At 40.7% G+C, this 20,952-nt stretch overlaps 2 protein-coding genes across 2 annotated transcripts; one reads left to right on the forward strand and one right to left on the reverse strand.

The window, feature by feature from the left end:
- Positions 1-833: 833 nt before the first annotated feature.
- rpl36 (ribosomal protein L36) lies at positions 834-3,361 on the reverse strand. Its single transcript, XM_034235175.1, has 4 exons — positions 3,279-3,361; positions 2,672-2,766; positions 1,130-1,264; positions 834-958 (listed from the first exon to the last, which is right to left on the reverse strand). Exons 2-4 carry the CDS (start codon positions 2,762-2,764, stop codon positions 869-871), a joined length of 318 nt encoding a protein of 105 aa, XP_034091066.1. The 5' UTR covers positions 2,765-2,766; positions 3,279-3,361; the 3' UTR covers positions 834-868.
- Positions 3,362-8,602: 5,241 nt separating this feature from the next.
- Positions 8,603-20,290, forward strand: lmnb2 (lamin B2). The gene is made up of 13 exons (XM_034235165.1): positions 8,603-9,042; positions 13,433-13,569; positions 13,767-13,923; positions 14,412-14,537; positions 14,895-14,993; positions 15,529-15,600; positions 15,689-15,814; positions 15,924-16,144; positions 16,229-16,460; positions 16,577-16,684; positions 18,082-18,201; positions 18,293-18,379; positions 18,488-20,290. The coding sequence occupies exons 1-13, from the start codon at positions 8,830-8,832 to the stop codon at positions 18,521-18,523; spliced, it is 1,734 nt and encodes a 577-aa protein (XP_034091056.1). The 5' UTR covers positions 8,603-8,829; the 3' UTR covers positions 18,524-20,290.
- The last annotated feature ends 662 nt before the right edge of the window (positions 20,291-20,952 follow it).

The following is a 20,952-nucleotide window of genomic DNA, read 5'->3' on the forward strand; positions in this document are numbered from 1 at the left end:
CTCCATTATCCATCCACGAGTACGTAGGATTACTTTTTTATATATACATATAATTGTTTAAAAAAAGTGTACCCATGAATAACAACTTTCAAATGCCTGTACGAACGTCCTGAATAAATAGAAAGTCAAAATGTATTTTCACAAGACATGGAGAACGATAGGTCAGTCGGGGCTGAAACCAGCTGATCACCTTAGTTATCATTTCCACATTGTTACTACCACTTGGGATATTGTATATTAAATAGAAGTATAACCAAAAGGGAGCATTTATTTAGGGGGGCTCTGGCTCTAAACGTAAGAAGTCCTGTCCATTGCATTTCTACATATCGGCTAACATGCAACTCCCAGTAACACCAGACAGGAAATAAAAAATACAAGTATCTGAAAGTAATTTCAGTATTATGATTGTAGTTGTTAAGTTGAATGTCTATTTCCTTTTCTTAGTTGTGTCCTTGTTGATGTTGCTGTGATGCTAATGACATCTCCCTGATGGCACCCATAAACACTGAAGTGTCTGGGAATCAGACAGGGTGATTGTGGCTGCAGGTGTTTCATCATGGAGTCAGAGGGGCCTGCACCCACCTGAGCACTAACCATGAAGGGGCCAACAACAGCCTGCAAAGTGCATCATCCAGACCTACACCACCTCTTGATAGTGAGGAGCAGACCTCCAGGGAGGTTTTATTACACCGGTCAATGCAACATTAGATTGTATGCATTATTGAACAGTAACGAGGCATCAGTGTACCATTTATGTTCACAAACAGTGTATTAAAAAAATCAGAACATCATAGAAAAGGCGCAAAGCAGAAGACAAACGACACCAGTCTGGCTTTCAGAGTTTAGAAAACTTTTATTAAGTGACAGATTAGTCCTTCTTGGCAGCAGCTTTCCTCATGGCAGCCAGAACGTTGCTCAGCTCCTCCCTCTTTCTCTTGGCACGGATGTGAGTGCCAATCTGTGGAGGAGAGAGAAACATTAGACTCAACACCCTCTAGCCTACTATCAGCACATGCTACAGACCAATACAAGCTCTGCAGTAGATTGTACAAGTTGCTCTGTCACCGATGTAATGATCATGCTGCTGTGGCTGTGCAGCAACGCTCTGACTTGACAAACACTAACTTACCCTCTTCTTAATGAACTTGAGGGCTCTCTTGTCCTTGGACACCTTGAGCAACTCCATGGCTCTCCTCTCATATGGAGCAAAGCCACACACCTCACGGATCATGTCCCGGACAAACTTGCTGTGTTTGGTCAGACGCTGCAGAGGAAAGACAAAGCTTTAAAACCACAGATCCTTTCAAATTATACAGGAATCGTTGCAATGGACATCATTGTTTATACAGACATTACATATTCTGCAGCAAATCAATGTGAGTAAATCATGCTTTACAAAAATTGGATTTATAAGCTTTGACCCGCAACTTGAGAAGTTTACTTTTCACCATGTTATCAGACATTGTAGGGAAAAGAGGACTGCCCTGAGCTACATCTCTGAAACTCTTCTGTTCTTCAGCAGCCTGGCATTGTTTCCGCCATGTATGGACAGATTGTCCCCAGGCTTTACAAGAGGTGGCTATAGTTTGAGAAAGTTACATTTAGGGCTTATTGGATGAATCTGGAACTGCATGTAGTAGCATTCTGTGGGTATTGTCCACGGTATTCAATGCATTACATGTCTCATTATGTAATATAATGAAAAGCGCTTTGAGGACTTGGAAAAGTGCTAAAATAAATACCATGAATTATTATTATTAACTGTGCTTTTAAAAAAAACTACATTTATATGACTACACATCCTTATACCATCTTCATAGCATCAGACATTACAGCTTTAGTAAATATGTTGCATATTTCAACCCACTTGTTATAAAGACTGTGGCTCTTTTTACATTATAGTCAATATGTTTTATAGTCATGATAACTTTTGCAACACTCGACTTTTACTGTTCAAATATGTTATTGTGCTTTGCCCGTTTCCAAATGTCACTGTTCTGCCCAGTTTTAAGCCCTGTAGCTTTATCGGGCATCATACGCCCATGAACAAATGTTATATCACTGCTCAAATTTACATTTTAAAAGGCTCAGTTATTTTCTATTACGAATGGCCATGTTATATTTAAGCATTCATGATTCAAACAGGGAAAAGTTGCATTTGACTCTTGCAGTGGGATATGCACATAGGATGGAAATCAGACTGGTACTAGTGATTATTTAAAATATACATTAAAATGTCAGTTATGTACTTGTTATATTAGGCTAATAAAAAATGTCCCAGAGCCAAGATTTATATATTTAAATTACTTGTTTTTGTCCTAAAAAAATCAAATGCATGTATTTTGACATCATGAAGCTGAAGCCTGATAATGCTTCTCATAGTGCCAACATGTCTTAAATGAGCAAACAAGTAATTGATGGCAAATAATCCATTAATTGTGGATGGGACAGGGTGGAAGAAGTATCACATGTGAATAGACTGGTTTGATTTGCTGTCAGATATTCAGCATCTAAATCAGGACATGGATCAGCTTAAAGTAACTTGTGAAATTACATGTTGTCTTGTTACAAACTAATCTCAGACAAGCACATTAAGCATCACACTCCTAGTGAGGTCTGAGTGCTTTAGTAGTAGCAGTAATGTATTAAATGTGAAGCATCAGAAACTCACCCCACGCCGGCGGCTGTGTTTGGGGGCAGTCACATTTTTAGTGACTGGGTGGCCCTTGTTAAGGCCAACAGCCATAGGGTAGCGGATAGCCATTTCTGAAGGAGATAAAAAACATTTAAAAATCAGTCACAATTGATACAACTTTTTCCAGACCCATTTAAGCAGCAACCACATGTTCAACAGTCAACAGAAGCACTTCCGCTGGTGCAGATATAACGGTTTATGTTTTCAGAGTTAGCATGCAGTGCTAACGTTAGCGTAACAGAACCGGGTGGACATACAGGTGAAGTTAAATTACACTTTACCTAAGAAAATGTTTCTAAAACGCGTCTCAGTACACAATGTACCGTGTAGCTCCTATAGGTGTTATGCAATGAGGTATAGAGATCGCTTTATGCACAGAATGAACACAGCTATGGGGCTTATGAGTCACTGACAGGGATTCATTTTTTCCTATCTTTCACTTGTTCTTGTGACACAAATAATGCCTACAGATGTTAGATAAGTTCTATATGTGTCTATAGTTTCACTGTGTCCGGTGGAAAACGACGGATGGTAAAGATTATACGTGGATTTTGGCAGATAGTTGTCAACATTTAAATCTTACCTGCTGTCTATGATGGCGGTCAGACCGGAAGGACTGTGGAACGAGAGAGGCGGGGTAATGACAGGTTTGACCCGGAAAAGACATCTGCGACAACAGAGCACTGCCCCTATCGGTCTGGATGAGTTACTGCTGTTTAATCAGTCTTTTGCTTTATTTATTTTTCGTAGTAGCATTTAAATAAAATACATGGTATTAATGCTGTGATATTATATTATCAATCAATCAATTTAGCAAAAGACCACTGTATTTTTATGATCAAATAGTTTACACAAGAGATGAGCATGACCATAAGACTACAAGCTACATCAGGCCATCTACTGGCACCTAAACCCAGGACAAATCTTCTGAAATCTTCTGTGTCTTATAGAGCTATAAAGGAATGGAACTCATTGCCAAACTACCTTGCTGAAATAGAGTCCAGAGCCTCTTTCAAGAAGAGATTGAAGGGCCATCTACTAATGACCCTGCACCCTGGTGAGCTGTGAACCCTAATTTAATTTGATCTCATGCTTTGTACTGGTGGGTGTCTAGTGCACTCATCCTTGGCTGAGATTGATATTGAAAGTGGATGAGATTGTTGATGATGTTGTAAATTGTTGATGATATTGGTGATGTTGTTAATGATGTCAGGAATTATGTCTTGAATGTTGTTGTATTATTATTGTTGTATTATTGTTGTATTGTTTTAAGTGTCGGACCCCAGCTTTTGTCAAGAGCAAAAGCTAATGGGGATCCTTAATAAACATAAACATATCATCCAGTAAGGTTCATGTATCTGAAAATAAATATATCTGTTTTTTATATATGTTCATAGGTGAGCCGTTGTTTCCAATTTATCATATTGCAAGTTGTGGTCCAGTTCAACACTACAAGGTCCATTCTTGTTTTGTAGAAAATAATAAGAGTTTCTCCAATATTTTGTATTTCATTTAATATCAGTATTACAAAAATAAGGACAGGTCAGTGGAAATTATTTCAATGTTATGAGAGCTCATCACTATTACACTATAACTAAATATTTTGGGAAATACTGAAAGCTATACGTATTATATGTAGGTAAATTAAAGTCTCCTACTGAACTACCTCGGAAAAAATGTCAGTAGTTCGAGACAATGCATGCATTTGATAAACACATTAGTTTCCTTAAAATGTCCTTTTCCACCAAGCAGTAATTTCTTTGGTACTCCGGTATTGACTTTGTTTCACTTAACACTAATTACATTCCTTGGGGGGAAACAACTACACTGAACAAAAATATAAACGCAACACTTTTGTTTTTGCTCCCATTTTTCATGAGATGAATTTAGGGTAATGTTGTGAATCGAGTGGCCCATGGTGGTGGTGGGGTTATGGTATGGGCAGGCGTATGTTATGGACGACGAACACAGGCCACTCGATTCACAACATTACCCTAACCCTAACCCTACCCCTAACCCTAATCCTACCCCTCACACGAGATACTGACTGGTTTTCGGACCCCCCCAGACCCCCCCAATAAAGCAAAACTGCACGTTTCAGAGTGGCCTTTTATTGTGGCCAGCCTAAGGCGCACCTGTGCAATAATCATGCTGTCTAATCAGCATCTTGATATGCCACACCTGTGAGGTGGGATGGATTATCTCGGCAAAGGAGAAGTGCTCACTATCACAGATTTTTTCAGATTTGTGAACAATATTTGAGAGAAATGGTTATTTTGTGTATATAGAAAATGTTTTCGATCTTTGAGTTCATCTCATGAAAAATGGGAGCAAAAACAAAAGTGTTGCGTTTATATTTTTGTTCAGTGTAGTTATCAGTATTTGTTCAGTCATGAACACCTTACTGGGTTATAGCTTTTTCCATCACTAAATTGCTTCCCATTTTGTTTTAGACTTTGTAACTGTTACTAAAAACGGGAATTGACTTACAAATTGTAAGTCAATTCCTGTTTTTTGAGAAGTGAGATGTCTGTAAGTTATCAAAGCCTTGTAAAGGATTATATGAGTGAAGGTATAATGTTATCTAAAGGTTAACACTGTCGATTTGAGTTTTTTTGATCAAAAATAAAACATGAAACATCGGACCAATGGTTCATTTTGCGACTTCATGCCATATCCGATACATACAAAATATGATACTATAGTACCAGAGATATGTTGGGAGACCTAGTCCAATCCTCCAGATGCAGGTCAAACTCACCCACACTAACTCATTCACACAAAGAATCTGAAATAGGCTCCAGTATTGTAGCATGATCCCTGAGCACTACTAGAAAAAAATGGAACCGTGTACATTGTCCAGGGGGAAATAAGACAAAGAACACGAGCCAAGTACAGATTAGGATGAAACCCTCAGTGGTGCTGGGGCGGATGGCAAAGGAGCAGCTGGATCAGGTTAAAGTTCAATTTACATTAAAGGTCTCATGTCATGCTTTTCCGGTTATTACCCGTCCCCTTGTGTGTTATGAAGATTTTTATCCATGTAAACGGTCTGCAGTCACAAACCCTCAAAGTACACCCTAGCGAGTAAAACTCTAACACAGAAAATACCTGTCTATGATGCCCCAGAACGCCTCGTTGGAGATTTCTCTTTTTCCATTTTTTTCTTCCTGGGTATGGTGACGTGACCATACCCAAATGGACCAATCCGTGGAGCTCCTCACACACACACACACACACACACACACACACACACACACACACACACACACTCTCTCAGCGGCAAAACTGTGACGCGCTGGGGGGGGGGGTGCTAGTGGAGCCTCGCAGCAACGAAACTGTGGCGCGCTTACACTGTAGGTGCGCCGCGTTTGATGGTGCGGGTGCTAGTGGAGCTTCGCAGATGGGGGTGCTGCAGCCCCCTCAGCACCTCCCCCCCCCCTTCCTGCGTCCATTCGCGATGTCTCGCTGTCTCGCAGACCCCACGCAGCAAGCAGGACATGAACCCAGCTCACACTGTCCGCTCCTCGCAGCAGCGAGCCGCGCAACGTCCCGCCAACACGGCACCCAGAACCCACGCAGCATTCTCATCTGTTTGTCATTACTGGTGTCATTTTCTGGTTGCTAACGCCATTGTAACACATAATCACTGATGCTCCGCTGTAACGGAGGGCAGGAGCTCCAACAAGCCGTTTAGGACAGAGACTCAGTGAATACACATACTATACAGAGATACTGTATGAGAAACCAATGTGAGTTTGGAAAATTGTACGATATAAATGTATTCTAGTAGACCTCAACAATGGAATTATGATCAGTAGAAATGGCCATGACATGGGACCTTTAAGATCTTGGCTTGTTTGTCTTCCCTTCTCCCCCTTCTTTGCTTTCTCCTGCCTTGGGTACACCGAGCTGTATAGGACCTGCCACAGTAACGACACCCTAAAGTAGCAGCTTTGAAACAACAAGGATGTGCAGTTGTGTGCAGCATTTTTGCATGTTCTGCAAACTGCCAATGTGTCACCAGGTTCTTTATAAAGCCTCACTGCACTTATGACTTCTCCGGTGATACTGCTTAACAGTTGTTTTACATGTTATTTTTCTCTCTTCTTGCAGTCCAAGTCAACATGGGGTAGTCAGGGTGATTCTCCCAGGGTCAACATGGAAAAATACTTCACATACCTGTGCAGAGACTTCCACACAAACCAGATGGTATGAGGAACATGTCCCCAATTTAACATACATTGGAGACAATGATGTTTTAAATGCTCCACTACCAATATTGATGGCCTGTGCCTGAATCACATTAAGTTTGTTATGGTGGGTTTCTCTCTGACATAGAAGCGATGCATCCATAATCTAGGACGGCCGTCACAATTGAATTTAACATAGATGTCCTGCTCGCTCGGTTTTTCTCCATTTGACAGACATTAAAGTAAATTATTAATGTTTTTGCACTAGTTTCTAACTTTGTTAATATACTACCATGTTACCTTTATTAAAATAGAACTCCAAAAAGTCTAACCACCTTAACATGTTTGAGAACTTGTCCTTATAATTTAAGGGTTACTACTTATTGCTGTTTAGCATATTATACTTGAAAAAAAATTCCATTTCCATTTTTTATTTGTTTACCCAGTCTTCCTTTTTTTTCTGCAGCTTGCATTTGGCTTTTTACATTCTCTAAATTACAACCCCTGCCCCGAAAGAGATTGTCATCAGTGAAACGTTGTTATACCATGTTTTGCTCAACCTCAAAAATATTAATAAAAAAATAAAAAATAGACATAAGAATCGGTTGTCCCTTTCCTTTCCAAATTTTACTTCATTAGTAATGAAAATATTTGTACTTACTCACTTATTTGTAAAGTGTGATCATCTCCAATGCTTTCAATGGTTTTACTGACACTGACTGGTATGCCTGTATCACATATGAAGTTCTACAATCTTAATACTACTTGAAGTGTGCTGTCTTTCCTAAGCTCAACATACATAACAGATATTATCTTTTCTTGGTGAGTTTTGCCAAGAGGTGGAAGAAGTACTCGGATCTTGTACTTCAGTAAAAGTAGAAGTACCAGAGTGTAGTAATAATCTGTTACAAGTAAAAGTCCTGCAAACAATATGTTACCAAGTAAAAATAAAGTAAGTACAAGTACAAAAGTATTAGCATCAAAATATACTTGAACTACCAAAAGTAAAAGTACTTATTATGTATATTCTAGTATAATATAAATTATATGTTTTGATTATAATGATTGATGCATTAAAGTGTTATCAAAGCTGGTAAAGGTATGTGAGTTTTAATGACTTTGTATACTGCAGGGTAGCTTTTGAATTTACTCCAGGTGGAACTAAAGTCTGATTTAAGACTTGATTATATTTCACATCATTAATCCAGATCTGTAAAGTAACAGCAGGTATTAAATAAATGTGGTGGAGTAAAAGTACACCATTTAACTCTAAATTGTAGTGGAGTAAGTACAAAGTAGCAACATATTGAAATGCTAAAGTAAAGTAGAAGAATTGTACTCAAGTACAGTAATCTAGTACATCTACTTAGTAACTTACTACACGAATGGTTTTGCCTGAGTGTATAATATATAAAATATATGCATGTTTAAATATCTATAGAATTTAGAAATGGCTCTTCATTCAAATAAATAAATTGGTAAAATGTTGTTATTCTCCTGATACAGGCCATTTCTCTGTCAATTTCAGATTGTGTGGTTATACACACTGAGCTGTATATTTTCATATGACATTATAGTGCACAATGACAACATTTGCCCTCGGGGAAATCAAAATGAAGCGAGAATGTGTGCGTGTGAGCAATATTGTGAGCGCGCATGCCTTCTCCCATCAGCCATTGCGAGGCAGGAAGCGTCCCTTGCTTTTGGCGCGGTCTTGAGCGTTGTCGGCCATCTTGGACTCATACCAGTGTTCCAGCGTTCCAGCCAGCAGGTTAGGTAACACTGAGAAGTGCATGAGCGCACCACTCATTGATTGACCTCCCGTCTTTGAATAAGAAGACACACTACTTTTGCCTCCCTGTTTAACGACGAGAGCAGATACTTTTGTTTTTTATTGTTCCCGGAGTGGAAAAGAAAACTCAGGCTTTTAAAAGAACCGTCATGGCGACCGCTACCCCAAGCCGTGAAGCCGGCCGCCCGGCGGCCTCCACTCCTCTCTCCCCGACAAGGATCTCCCGCTTACAAGAAAAACAAGACCTGCAGCACCTCAACGACCGGCTGGCCGTGTATATCGACCGGGTGCGCTCTCTGGAGCTGGAGAACGACCGGCTGATGTTCAAAGTGTCTGAGAAAGAGGAGGTGACTACTCGCGAGGTGAGTCCAACTAAACTGTTCTCCCATTCACAAACACCAGGCTACTCTTCACTCCATCATCCGCCACAGGCAGCCTCTCAGCAGCAGACCGCTTAACCCCTGGGAGTCTAACATGGCCACTACAATTGATAGAAAGTAACGTTATTTATAGTTAATTTGAAAGCTGCGAACTGTCCATAACAAAAACATGTCAAGTGACTCCAATATCCTGTTCCCAGAAAAATGCACTAAATTCCTATGGGAAGGCCGTAACACTAACTTTGTTAGTGTTAATAACACACGTGTTGCCGTATTCCTAATCTGCATGAAACGTAACGGGACCAGAAAAATTGAGCGGGTGGGTGGTTCTTCGCGCCATTCTATAAATATGACATCAGCCATACCTTGTTTTTACATTACCGTCACTTGGTGGCAAACGTACTTACTATACATGAATAATATACAGCCTTCAAATGATCAGCAACCAGTTCAGGCAGACCGTGACTGCAGTTTGTGCCCAGTTTCCTCTGTAATATCATCAGTTATGGTGAAGATCAGAGATGTTTTTGATAATGGATGTGTAAAGAGGGTAGGGATCCACCCTTGAAGAGGCTTAGCAATCCTCAGTCAACAGATGTAATATTTACTTCTTAAAGTGTTGTTTACAATGCAGTAAGGATCAACGACAACTACTCCCTTGCTGCCGAGGGAGTATGTACAGTAAAGCCAAACTATTTACTTTGTTTTTCTAAGGTAAATAGATACTTGTTTTTGTTGGTTGTTTATTATTATTCTTGTTGTTGGTAGTTCTGATTGCTTTTCTGGTTGTTGTTTTGTGGTGATGAAAAATAAATAAAGTTGGATAGAAGTTGTAGTTACATATGTATAATAAGTCAGAACAGCTGAGGAATCCAGTCTTTCCACCTTCACGTTAATCTGCCCCAACAACATAACAAGAATGTGTACCAACAAACGGCTGAAGCTTGTAAAGGCTAACGATATTTGCACATCATTTTTAAATTATATTATTTTTACTCAAATGTGGTTGGGAAACTGAAAATGTTTAGTTTCAGTTCCTAAAGCATCATAATGGATTTCCTTTGCAACTTGCTGTCTCTGTGCTATGATTCATCGATACTGTTATAGGTCATAAATCCTTTGCCTACATTTAGACAATCTTCTCTGAAATGTTACTAAAATAGCAGATTGCATACTGGTAGTTATTAGAAAGTCAGGCATCAAATTGGTTTCTATGCAGAAGAGGTTTCATTAATGAATAGTTTATAAGGTTTATTAAATCTTCATCAAAACTGTTATAAAAGCGGATGTGGGAATGGAGATGAATTATTTGGGACATAACTTTACCTATGGCATTATTAAGCTTCAGAGGCTGACAATGGCATACATCTGATCTAATGGTGTATACTATTACTGAAGTGGGGTAGTTAACACACTGCTAGATTGCATAACAACAGGGTTTATCAAACTGTCAAAAGTTTAAAAGAGGATTTTGAGTTATTCTGTTTAGTTATACATTTTGAGAAGTGTGCTTTTCTTGTAGGTTTTCTGTTGTAAAAATGTGATAATTTGCCAAAAATTCCTTCTGTTGATTTGAAATAAAAGAAGAGCATAGTTTGGGTGGCCTTTAAACTATCATGCAGAGTGTAGGGAATGGTAATGTTTTATATTGATCAAAGGTGGTAAAAATCCTAAATTTCATAAAATAATTTCAGAACTGATGTTCCAATAAGCGAACGTTAATTTCACTTTACAAAAAGAAATTGCGCAAGGTTTTATAAATCTCATAATTTGTAGTCGTGTTTACATTTCATAATATGCACCTAGGGGCTGTGCAATTGTTTTTTAATTGTCATCAGAATTTAAACTTGAAAGTCTGCAATAGTCTTGCAATAAGGACATTTTATCAGTTGTATTTCAAATTAAAAATGTTAACCTCTTTGTCTTCTTTGTAATTGTGGCTTTTGTGTTTGGTTTTTGGTAAACTTATATTTTAATTTAACAGTATACCGAAATACTTAACTTGCTTGTCTTTTATTTCAAACAGACCTAACATTTTCAAAATAAATTAACTACCATAAGCAAATGTCTGGTGATCATGTGATCGCAGCCACAAATTACCGGGATACAAACAGAGGGTGAAACTGGTAGGTTTTCGCCTGTTTGGGGAGTTTATATATATATATATTGCTCCCATAAAATCCCCGGGGTTTTTTGCTTTGTATGTCGGGGGCGGGAGATTCATGTGATTGGTTGTTGGTCGCGTTGCTTGAATAAAATCCCCAAGCTTCAGACACGCCCAGCTCCAAGCTTTTTTTGAAGCTGTAGTGTGGACGCTCCGTAATTGTGGGATGATACATTTTCAAAGTATCACGATATGTATCGGTTGAGTATCGGTATCGTAAAAAAGTCAACGATATGCATCCCTAAAGTGTCTCAGGGACACAACGACATGCTGACTGCAGTGGGACTCGAACTTGCTACCCCCTGATTCGAAGTCCAGCACTCTATCCACTGAGCCACAGCCTTCCCTAGATTTGCAAGAACAGCTACCAAAGTGGCAATATTACCTAATGTCTCCCAGTGGACACATGTATACCTTTTTCCAGTGTTAAATCTATTTGAAATAGTATTTATTTATTTTTTGTCGGACAATGTTGATGATGTTAGGATTGCCACAAAAAACGATGCTCTGTGGTTTTAACGTAACAGCAGAGTGCCTCTCTCTGTTTCCCTCAAGTGTGTGCGACTGTCAGTTGATCAACAGGTTAAGGATGAGGAGAGCAAGGGGAGTTTGTCCCCTAGTTAATTCATCATCAAAATGCTCTCTTTTTAAACCTAAAATGGTTTGCCAAATGTTCTTAGTAGGGATCGACCGATATGGCTTTTTCAAGGCCGATACCGATTATTAGTAATCAAGGAGACCGATAACCGATATTTGGAACCGATATACATTTGCAGTCAAATCAGAAAATCTTGGTGTTAAAATGTAGAATAACACAAACTCCAACACAACTCAACACAACTTCTTTGAAATGCATTTAAGCATATATTATGTTTAATGAACTTTTAAACATCTTTCAACTGGTTTCCTCTCTGTGCCCTTTTCTTTAGTGCAGTCATCTGCAATGAGTTAGAGAGAGAGACAAGAAGTGGGGCTGCAGGCTGACATGCTTAACTAACAATAATGCTTAATTTATTAGATCTGTCTATCTAGCATAAAATCCCAATAAGCTGCTAGCAACTGCAAAACACTAGTGCTAGCTAATGTTTTGCAAACTATTAAAAGTGAGGCTATTACAGTAGACCTAACGTTAGTCTAGTAGCCTCACTTCTAATATTTTGCTAAACATTTGCTAGATACATGTTGGCTAGCTAATGAGCTTCACATATCAACCTGAAAAACTGCGAGGCTCCACTCGCAGCCCCTGCCCCCCCCCCCCCCCCCCCCCCCCACCACAGTTACTCCGCTGCGAGACGCTGCACGCACCCCCAACTCTGACTGACTTCCCGCGTCCCTGTGTAACTGATAGAATTGGATCATAAAATCGTGGTGTTTTTGCAACTTCAACATAGGGGATAGGGATGTTTATTGAACTTCGGTTTAACACATGTATGGCTCTGCCGCTCAGCGCTGCTGCTTGCTTCAGTCTGTGTCTGCGTTCTTTCGCACCTGCCTGTAATCTGAGAAGGTCCCGCCTCTCTGGCTCCCGCCCGGAAAATCTTCAGTAATAGCCTATCAGATAGCGCTGTGGGCGGGACATTGCTCGTGTACACAGAGTGGTGACTGCAGCCAGAGAAACGGCCGCATCAGAGCCAAAGTTTTATCGGCAATTTGATTAAAAAAAAGGCCGATACCGATAATCGGTCAAATGCGGAATATCGGCCCCGTTAATCGGCCAAGCCGATTATCGGTCGACCCCTAGTTCTTAGGCAGTAAGTACGTGTGGGAAACACTGGACTGACAGACCTGTGGCTGGTAATGACAGATTAGTGGATGGAATGAGAGTTCCTCTGCTGACAGTGGTATTTAAATGTGTCCGTCACATTGCCCCACCCACTGCTCCGAAAACTACTTGAAGTTGGCTGCCCCATGATACACTTAAGATCACATAAGGTCAGTGGCAGAAACACCCTGCAGCTGTAATGACCAGCAGTGTTATTACGCCACTTTATAAAATTAGCCTGACACGGCTATTCTAGGCTTTCAACTGTAAGCTAAAACCAGACATCAGAAGATCTGTTTATCAGAATGTGCTAGATGTTTGCTTTATGTTTGTCTTGTTCTAATGTTTGTACCCAGGACTCACTCGAATGCAATAATACTACAGATTAGAGTATCCCTTTTTACCCAGCCCTGCCATTTTTAACAAGTTTGTGTTCTTCTGTTTAGGTGAGCGGCCTGAAGGGTCTGTACGAGGCAGAGTTAGCCGATGCTCGGCGGGTTCTGGATGAAACCGCTAGAGAGAGAGCCAGGCTGCAGATAGACCTGGGCAAGGCTCAGGCTGACCTGGAAGAAGCCACACGCAGGTGAGAGGATGTATTTTTACATAAGATGCATTTTGTACTCGAGGTCTGTGGGTTGTTGGAAGTTATCGTATATATAGTCCTGCCTCAAAACCCACCTCTTCAACTCTGTATCCATCAGCCCTCAAGAAAAGCACTATAGAAATAAAATGTATTATTATTATATAACTAACCTTCCTTTCTCTGTCCATGTGTTTCAGCAACAAGAAGAAGGAAGGCGATCTTGCTGCAGCCGTGTCCAGAGCCAATGGTCTGGAAGGCCAGCTGAATAAGAGTGAAGCATCTCTCGCTACCGCTATGAGCCAGAACAACGCTCTGACCTCTGAGCTGGCTGATGTTAAGAGCCTGCTGGCTAAGGTGTGTACAGCGAAGGGCAAACAAGAAAGGGTTAAATAGTCTGAAGATAAGTTGAGTGTGTTTTGCATGAAAGATGGTGCTTCAGTACTCTCCTAAAATGTTAAAACATTTGATTCAACCCAACTGGAAGTAAGTGGAGTCAATAGAGTGTGAAAGGACATACATTGTGTAGAAAGGTTGAGAAAGTGCTGCTGTGCATTCCTAATCAGTGAAGGCACCTACACATGTTAATGTAAACTGTTTATGAAGACTGAGAGCAGAGCGAGTCACCACGTGATGACATCATTTACTCTAACTGAAATCGAGTGAAATATCTCCAGAAAAAGGATGTTTTTAAGTGAATAAGTCCTCTTGGAAAGTAACAAAGCAGATTCCGTATCAGTAACTGACACCATGACATCTTCCAATGTTTCCCCCCACAGCCTGATCATGATGACTCACTTTCTTAAACCCTTTGTTGAGTTTCTATGTGCTAACATGTCTTATAGGCAGAGGACAGCCATGCTGTTGCTAAGCGCCAGCTGGAGGCAGAGACTCTGATGCGCGTGGACTTGGAGAACCGCTGTCAGTCACTGAGTGAAGATCTAGAGTTCAGGAAGAGCATGTTCGAAGAGGTAAGGGCTGTTTGGGGAGAAATATCCACAAAGCATGTTCATAATCAACTTATATAGCGTGTGTGTATATATATATATGTGTTTTACTCATTATTCCAATGGAAATGAATGATTCATTCTCTTTTCAGTTCATCTCACGACAGTAAGAGTCCATGCAAACTAGAAAAACACTGGTCAAATAGCAACAAAAACTAAATTCCTGTGTCTATTAAAACTAACTATCTATTGAAAACCAAAATACCATTTTGTTTATGTATACACAGTGAAGGTTGATCATTGTGTTTAGAAGAGAATGGAATTCCTAATAGAGTCACATGTGCAGATATTTAATGACGAAATGTCGCTGCCTGTGTTCAGGAGGTGCGTGGGTCGCGGCGCCGGAAGGAGCACAGGACCGTGGAGGTGGACTCTGGAGTCAAACAGGACTATGAGTTCAAACTGGCACAAGCTCTACAGGTAAGTCAGAGTAACCGCTGTCATGTCTAGGAAAGAATACAACTATGGGGTTGACTTGAATATATAAAAACCCACTATACTATTGATCGGCAAGCGCCACATTGCAGATGCAAAGCAGTGAAGGCAATGCATTTCCCTCCGTGCAATGCAAAAATAAATGGTGGAATGTAAAATCTGTCATGGGGAATTCTTTCACACGTTATGGAACCTTCCGTGTGCTGAAGGAACAGCACTGCAACTAGGAGGATCTTTTTGCTCTTGCATGTTACCTAACAGTCTGAGCTTGAGTCTTGAAGACAACATTCTGTCTGATGTCCTACATTTTTTTATGAAAATGTTTCAAATTCCAGTCAATCAACAGATCTCAATTTTTATTTAGCCCTTTGGTCAGATGTTCCTTTGTTGTTAAAATAGAGGCATCACAAGCTTCAACACACAACATAGTCTTCTCTAGGGTGCGAAATAGACAACACGCTTCTGTTGTTGAATCCATGCTGTGTACTATGAAACAGTCATAATGTGTGTGATCCATCAGGACCTGAGGAGGCAGCACGATGAGCAGGTCTCCCTTTATAAAGGCGAACTGGAGCACACCTTCCAGGCCAAGGTGAGAGGACAAATCATTTTCCCTTTTGATCTTTGTGTGTCTGAGTTTTGACTGGCGCCTCACACTGCCTTTCTTGTTGTGCCTTTAGCTGGATAATGCCAAGATGTCCTCTGAGATCAATGACAAGGCGATGGGAACAGCCAGAGAGGAGATGCAGGAGTCCCGGATGAGAATAGAGAGTCTGGGATATCAGCTCAGTGCCCTGCAGAAACAGGTATTGCTTTATGATCATCACACACATCAGATCCTTGTGCCAATAAGCTTCATACATGTTATTGCTGAGTGACTTCACAAATTGATGGTTCTGCTGTTTGAAACTGTAGGCAGCCGCCTCAGAGGACCGCATCAGAGAGCTGGAGGAGATTCTGTCCTCAGAGCGAGACAAGCATCGGCGCACCATCGAAGGGAAGGAGCAGGATATGAGCGAGCTGAGGGAGAGGATGAACACTCAGCTCAGCGAGTACCAGGAGCTGCTGGACGTCAAGCTCGCCCTGGATATGGAGATCAACGCATACAGGAAACTGCTGGAGGGAGAGGAGCACAGGTACACACACATAACATACTTTGTTATTAAGACATGATGCCAGATTCAAAGGCTTAAGCACTGCTGACTGACTGCTGCTTTCAGACTGAAGCTGTCCCCCAGCCCATCGTCCCGAGTCACAGTTTCCAGGGTCACAGGATCTTCCTCCTCCCGCACCAAAAGGAAGAGACTGGAGATCGAGGCTGCCGATTTGTCTGAGGCGGGAATAGAGGGCCAGCTGCTGGTGTCAGAAGAAGCCACAGCCAGTGGAGCAGTCACCATTTCCCCCACTGACATGGACGGGAACGCAGTCACTCTCACCAATGATTCTGAACAGGTGGGCATACACACCAACAACAAAAAGACGCAGTCAATTCATATGAAGGTTAGGATAAAAGGTTGGCTGTTAAAGGTTAGAGTTTGTTCAGCTTGGTGCTGTGTTTTGTATTGCAGGACCAGCCATTGGGCAGCTGGAGGTTGAAGAGACAGGTGGATGAAGGAGATGAGGTCATCTACAAGTTCTCCCCAAAGTTTGTCCTCAAGGCTGGACAGTCAGTCACGGTGAGTAGAAGACAATGAGTTGTAAATGTCTAACTATGTAAATGTATCCTGTAAATATAATGTATAATGTCCTTTATTGTTTTATTGTTTGATGTGGAACCTATATGCTGCAGGTCTCCCTTGAAAAAGAGATCTATGATCTCAATGGGACCAATCTGGTTAAATAAAGGTTTGAAATGAAATGAATGAGTGAGTGCTGTGTGTAGGTTAAAACTGAGGTCATGTGTAGAGTGTTCAGCTACAGCTAACTGTCATAAACAAATTAATCATGCAGTCATTCAACATAACTCGCACTAAAACGACATATTTAGACGACCCCCTTCAACACAAATGAACTGCGTAGTCAGTGTTGCAAAAAAAAAAAAAGAAAGAAGTAACAAATCTGGCTGCAAACAAGCCTGTAACAATGATAACGCCATTGAAAGCACCCACTGCTTGGCTTATAATACTTAAACAATCTGCAATAATATCTAACAATCAACATTTGAAGTGAAGTGCAATATACACAAGCTTTACCGTTAGTTGTGTATAAGAAACAACTTGTTTGCTCATGCACACATTCCAGCTCTCCTTAGAATGACACTGCTCCATGGGAACGTTTTATGTACAATATATTAATCACATTTTTATTGTGTGACCTAATATGATAGTATTGAAACATTTGCTTCAGCAGTCTTTACAATTTGTACAGCATAGGACAATCAAGCTGGAGATGAATAGAGTTAAGGCCCGGATGAGCGTCCTGTCGCCCTACTCAGATTGGTGTGTCCCGCACTGTCGTGTCTTTTCGGCCGTGCCGACACCTTCCGCTGTCGGCAAAATAAATCACTCTGATTGGCTGTTCAGCTTAGCGAATCAGTGCATGAGAAGCAAAACGGAAGTGAAGAAGGCACACACAGGCGGCTATTATTTTTCATTTTCCAGTACGGCACTAAACATGTTTTAGATTATAAGTCGTTATGTGAAACAGTCTGTGATGGACGAGAGTGAAAATGGAACGCACGCTATTTGTTGTTTGTATATATCACGCAGTCTGTCTTCCGGTTGTTGCCTCTTTTGAATGAAGAATACACACTACCGCCGCCTGCTGGTAAGGAGAGTCATTGCCACTCACGCATGCACAGTGCGTACGTGCTACTTGGTCGTCGGCTGAAGTCTTTGCGGTGTGTTCCAGTGCGACTCTTTGGCCAAGACGCAGGAGACGTGAGGCGACACAACAATCGGGTCCGTCGGGACGTGTTCTTTGGAGTCAGTTTGGTGTGTCAGGGCCTTTAGGCCAGAGACATAGAACACCTGTCTAGGTTTATGTCCCTGGTAAAAGATGCTTAAAGTATGGATGATATGATTCAAAGTGAAAGTGTGGTGATCATGATGTATTCTTCTGTAATATTTCCCAGGTGTGGTCTGCTGATGCCGGCGTGGCCCACAGCCCACCAACTGACCTGCTGTGGAAGAGTCAGACTTCCTGGGGCACAGGAAATGACATCACCACCACTCTGGTTAATGGCGATGGCGAGGTAAACATATCCATACTTCTGTGTGCATGCGCTCCACATGTGTTATCCATCGCTGAGTCTCATGTGTGTTTGCTGACTGTCTGTCTTGCAGGAGGTGGCCACACGTAGCGTTACCAAGGCTGAGATGGAGGTGGAGAACGGAGAGGAGGAGGAAGAGGAGGAGGAGGAGGAACAGGGGGTAAGCCAACGCAACACTGTTTATGAACCCTGTTTGTTTTTAAAGTACACGTTTTTTTTAACTCATCAAATTTGAAATATGATCTGAACCTTTTTTTTCTCCCCGCAGGGCAAGGCGTCGCAAAGAGAGTGTGCTATCATGTGAGGCCTTCCTCCCTGTTGGCTTTCACTTCCTTTATTCCCTAGAGCCTAGAGCCACTCCAAACCATCCTATCAATTACGCCTCATCAATATGTGTTTTTTTATTCTTCAAGAAAAATATCAGAATTTTTGGACTAATGGGCTCTTTTTTACTGCCCTCTGTTTCCCTGGACCTGTTTTTAATGAGACATTTTCTTAAATATTACTATCAATGCCAACATCTGACGATCCCAATGTTGAGTCAGACTGATTAGTCCCATCATTCTCTACATGTCTCTACATGTCCTTCATTCAAAAATATGTTAGTGAAATCAAGTCAAGAGAAAGAACCTGGGCTGTAATGTCCTACAGATTGATGCATTTATAACTTTGAATAGACGAGCAACTTTTAATTGGACCATGCTGAACAGTTTTGAGTGTTATTTGTACTGATACAGATAGATTTCTCTGATAGATTTCTCCTCTGACATTTTTATTTAAGTCTTCCATATTCGGTCAATATCAAAAGATTAACTATTTGAATAGCATACAAAACACGACTCAGAGATTGAAGAAGTTCCCTTTCATGGGGAACACATTGTCTGCATAGATTGACAGTTGAAATTAGGGATCAATTGAAATGAAATCCCTAAACCAGAATGTGACATGAGCTACGGTCTCATGTCAGAAGGAAAAGTGGAACGCTCTCCTACAGCAGCTTCCTCCTGACCCACAGCCCCAGTTCAATGTGCTGGGTCATGTTGGCTCAGTGGCAGCCATGTGCCCTGCCAGTTAGTATCATGATCTTTACAAACATTTATTGTATGAAAACCTTGGTGCCCACTCGGATCTGCTCCTTTAGCTTTCGAGTTAAACAGGCCGAAGCAGCTCTTGTATGGTGTTATCAGTAGAGAAGGCTGTATGCAGCTTCTCAATGACATAGCTCCCGGTCATGTGTTCATATTTAGTAATACACTGCTGCGATCATGTTGGCTCAGACAGCACCATGACTGCAGGTCTTACTGAAAATCATTGTACACAGGGTGAAGGATGAGAGCAATTCTTCCAGTGTATGAGGCCACTTGTCTCTTGTTTTTGTAAAAGACTTGCTCTCACGCCTCCCGTGCCATCTTGGGAAACTCTTTTTGTGTGTTATTTTCATTGCTAGTTATTATTTTTCTATAGAGGGCCTATGTAACCAATTTGTTTACACAAGATATTTCATGTACTTTTTAGGGATGATTAAGGTTAGGCTTGGGTTTATTACCTTTAAACATTTTTCAGGATTGCGCTGAAACTATTATGAACACTACTCTGCAGTGTTGTGCTTGGCCGGGTTAGACTAACTGACCAAATGTATTGTTCTCTGAAATATGACGTCCCTCCTGGAAATCCTTTAATTTAAGCTTATTCAAACCATAACTTAATTTAATTACCAAGCTTTTCCTAAGAAAGTGCTATTTTGACCAATCATTGCAATTTTGATAAGTTGCATAATGAAGCTTCAATCTCAAGATAAGATGTATTTTGATAGTTATTGTTGCATAGTAGTAGGCATGATCACAGTTCGTAGTTAGAACTTAAAGGGATAGTGGAAATCCGCGAATTTTGGGTTTAACTTATGTATTTTTATTAAAAATAAGCATAATACATTTAAAAAAAATTAATTTCATGCGCCTAGTTTCATTTTATTTTCAATTTTACTGCGCCCTCTCAATGAAACGAAATACTAAGGGAATCTTCGGATGATGACGAGAGCATAGGAAGACGGGCACAAACAATGGCGGACATTCAATAGCATTTGCATGTGAATAGCCGACCTTTATTATGGTGAATAGATGTGTTTTGTATAGCTGTAGTGCGACAGCAAATGCAGAGAATGGCGTATCGACGCATGCGTTTCCAAGAAACCCAGCCATTCGTCGTCAGTGGGTGAAATTTGTTCAGATAACACGGGCAAACTTCACGGAGCCGAAGCTGACGAGTAATTCGGCAGTCGTGTGCTCCCGTCATTTTACTGACGATTGTTTCGAGAATATGATGATTGATTATCAGTAAAAAAATCTACGTGACACAACGACATTGGATTAACCTTGAGATGCGTTTTTATTCCGTTGAACACAACTTTTGATCACAAATCAAAAAAGGTAAGACGTAATTATTGTAATATTTTTGGAACCGGATGTTGTTTACTTTCTCTTTTCTGGCTGATAGCTCCAGGAATTCGAGGTCTTACAGTGATGACATTACACCTGTGGAGTCTCAGCTTTAAATCGTATATCTTGTTTGTGCAGTTAAGATAGTAATAAGGGCATTTCTACCGTGTGTTGTGTGTAAAAAAGCGTTAGCATTAGTTAGCATTGTTTCGCTCAATGCTAATTCAAAGGCTTGGTATTACTCTTGTGTTTTTTCTAGCTAACAATTGTTCTTATTGTCAGTTAGCGGAGTTTCTTA

The sequence above is a fragment of the Gymnodraco acuticeps genome, unplaced genomic scaffold, assembly GCF_902827175.1.
Source record: "Gymnodraco acuticeps unplaced genomic scaffold, fGymAcu1.1, whole genome shotgun sequence".
NCBI classification, from domain to species: Eukaryota; Metazoa; Chordata; class Actinopteri; order Perciformes; family Bathydraconidae; genus Gymnodraco; species Gymnodraco acuticeps.